Genomic DNA, 3,104 nt, shown 5'->3' on the forward strand with positions numbered 1-3,104 from the left:
AAACTCGTGCACAAGTACCATGAAACATTCGCTCGAATAATTATATGTGGTGGGGGATATCCCGAGTTGATGAACAATCCACGAATTAATAGAAAAATTGTTGCTCATTCGAGCATTATTGATCCTTTGGATGAGCAAATGGGTAATTCCCCAATGCTGATAATAATCGACGATCTCTTTACTGAAAGCGCAAATTCAAAAATTGTTTCTGATATTTTCACCAGGGGACGTCATCATAACATCTCTGCCATATTGATCACGCAAAATATATTTTTCCCTGGAAAATATTCTAGGAACATAAGCCTAAACGCCTCGCATTTCTTATTAGTCAAATCAAGAGATCTTTCTCAAATTGAGACTTTGGGACGTCAAATATTTGGGAAACAGGATTCAAAGAAATTTCTAGAAATATATAAAAAGGTCATAGCCAAACCCTATGGTTATTTATTTGTAGATCTCGGGTCAAGCACACCCGCCAGCATAACTTTGCGCGGGAATATTGTCGAAGAGGAACCATTTGAAATAGTTTATCAATGGTGAGCAAGAAACAGCAAATACTCGATCGAGTTTATAATGATCCTACTTCCACTGGGGGATTTGGAGGCGTGCAGAGATTATATAAAGCAGCTAAATTACTTAATTCTGACATAACACTGGCCGATGTGAAAGATTACTTAAAATCCTCAGACGCATATACGCTGCATTATTTACAACCTAAAAAATTCGCGCGTCGACGAGTTTTGAGTCCTAAACCACGGGTTTATGTGTCTGTTGATCTAGCAGAAATGGGGAAGTTGGCAGGGATGAATAATGGCATCAAATATCTGCTCGTTTGTGTGGACATATACTCCAGGTTTGCTCAAGTAGTGCCGCTAACTAGTAAAGACGCGAACATTGTGTGTAGGGCACTAAAATCTATACTAGAGACACCTCACTCGCGCGGGGTGCGGAAAATTAATTCAGATCGAGGGGGCGAATTTTACAACGCGCGTGTGAAAAAGATGTTGGCCTCTAAGAAAATTGTGCTGTATAGTGTATTTTCTCAGGAAACAAAAGCATCCATAGCCGAAAGATTCATACGCACTTTGAAAACTAAGCTTTACAAGTATATGACTTCGCACAACACATTGAAATATATAGGGGTGCTGCCTGACGTTGTAAAAACATATAATGTCTCGCCACACCGAGGGTTGGGGGGCAGAACCCCCAGAGAGGCGCATGCTTTAACAAAACCAAGAGAGATTGTTAATCTATTTAACTTAATGTATAAAAACCCAGGCAAAACATCGCGGGGCATCATTCCACAGCTGAAGGTTGGCGAAACAGTACGCATTACTTTATCTGATCGCGTTTCGAAATTTAAAAAAGGTTTCAAACAGCAGAATACGCGAGAAATCTTCACAATCGCGCGAGTGGACAATAGCCAGAGGGTCCCTTTATACTATTTGAAAGATTTGAACGGTGGCAATATTGACGGAGGGTTTTATAGACAGGAACTAACCCTCACCCATTTGCCCGCCGCCTTCAATATTGAAAAGGTTTTGAGCAAGAGAGAAGTCGACGGTCAGTTGCAATATAAAGTCAGATACGAGGGTTATGATCAATCATTCGACCAATGGGTCGACGCCGATGACGTACTGAAACTATGAAGGAGCCTTTAGTTCAGAAATACTGGGATCTGATAAGACTATTAGCCGGTCTTAAGTACTCCAGCAGAAAGAAATTAATTGAAAAATTCAAAAAGCCACACATAAATTGCCTATCGGAAATATTTAAAAATCTTTTAAGAAATAAATTGCCCGTGCCTAGCGAGGTTTTAAAAAAACTGAAAAAATATAGTTCATTAATTCGTGTTGTAGCTTGCAAGAAACCTTCCACGGCAATTAAAAAAAAAATATTAACTAGCAAACGGGGTGGTAATATCCTATCTATTCTCCTTCCCATTGCCGTTAATCTGTTGTCGCGATTATTTACCAAATGAGAGAGTATTATTTAGTCCCGCGGAAAATAATGGACGAGCGAGTGCCGGCCACTTTGCCGACAGTGCCAGAGATATCGATGCCAACGCCCCCGCAACAGACAACTGAGAACGCCCAGCCCGAAAGATCTAATCCTACTGTAGCACATCTGATAAATCTGAGATTAAAAGCGATACATCACGAATATGCAAGGGCACTTTTAAAATATTTCGACGAGAGCGGGCTTGTTAAATGGGACGTTAATGGCAATATAATGAGTCCTGTGACTGGCTTGCATATAATTAATGATATTATATATGGGATGACGGTCCACAATGCTTTATTTGCCCCTACTAAACTACCTCTTGCAAAATTATTTTTTAATGTGGCTTCAATTCCTATGGATCTATTTAGAAACACTGCGGCTCGCAGACAGGTTAACGATGAGGGAATTAACAGGAGACGGGGCGTGGCTGTTTCGACCTCTGACCTCCCTCCTAAGCGGATCAAGGTCGGTGGTCGCGGGGATCGGGTCGCCCCCTCGTGGTTGGCTTATTAAAAACAAATTACGGCGATTTGAGCATTTATTCATTGCCCACCTGTGACCCGGTACTGATGCCAGAATGGACACTCACATTATATACGCGACCAACGTTGCCAATGCAGATTTGTATCCTGATAACATTCCCAGCTCTTTTTCAAATCGCTTGTATAAGGAATTAAATTTGAATCCCAAGCGCGCCTATGAAATGTGTTTACAGAAATTATTGCTCCCCACATCTCATTACGTGATTATGAAAGACGATCTAGAGAGTTATGTGAGGGTTGGTTTAATATGCACCAATGTACAAATGACGGGCTTTAAACACACCTATTCGAAGTTTTTACTGAAAAACAACATTTTGGCAGGAAGCATAAAGGAAATTAATAATGCAATTAACAATGAAATAGCCAATATATTGTCAAGCAAGGAATTGAGTTTTATAGATAAAGCTTATAAAAAGCTGTATCCAAAATATGGAACAACGTATATAAAATACGATTCAAGCCATAATCGCAATAAATTTAGTGCCGTATACAGCGACGCCATAATGTCGCAGTTCCAAAGACCAGGTGAAGAGATATATAATATGGTTTGCCGAATTT

The 3,104-nt window shown here is 40.1% G+C and overlaps 1 protein-coding gene across 1 annotated transcript; it reads left to right on the top strand.

The window, feature by feature from the left end:
* Window positions 1–533: 533 nt before the first annotated feature.
* Window positions 534–1,649, top strand: LOC138360298 (uncharacterized). The gene has a single exon (XM_069320211.1). The coding sequence runs from the start codon at window positions 534–536 to the stop codon at window positions 1,647–1,649; it is 1,116 nt and encodes a 371-aa protein (XP_069176312.1).
* The last annotated feature ends 1,455 nt before the right edge of the window (window positions 1,650–3,104 follow it).

The sequence above is a fragment of the Procambarus clarkii genome, unplaced genomic scaffold (genome assembly GCF_040958095.1).
Source record: "Procambarus clarkii isolate CNS0578487 unplaced genomic scaffold, FALCON_Pclarkii_2.0 HiC_scaffold_106, whole genome shotgun sequence".
NCBI classification, from domain to species: Eukaryota; Metazoa; Arthropoda; class Malacostraca; order Decapoda; family Cambaridae; genus Procambarus; species Procambarus clarkii.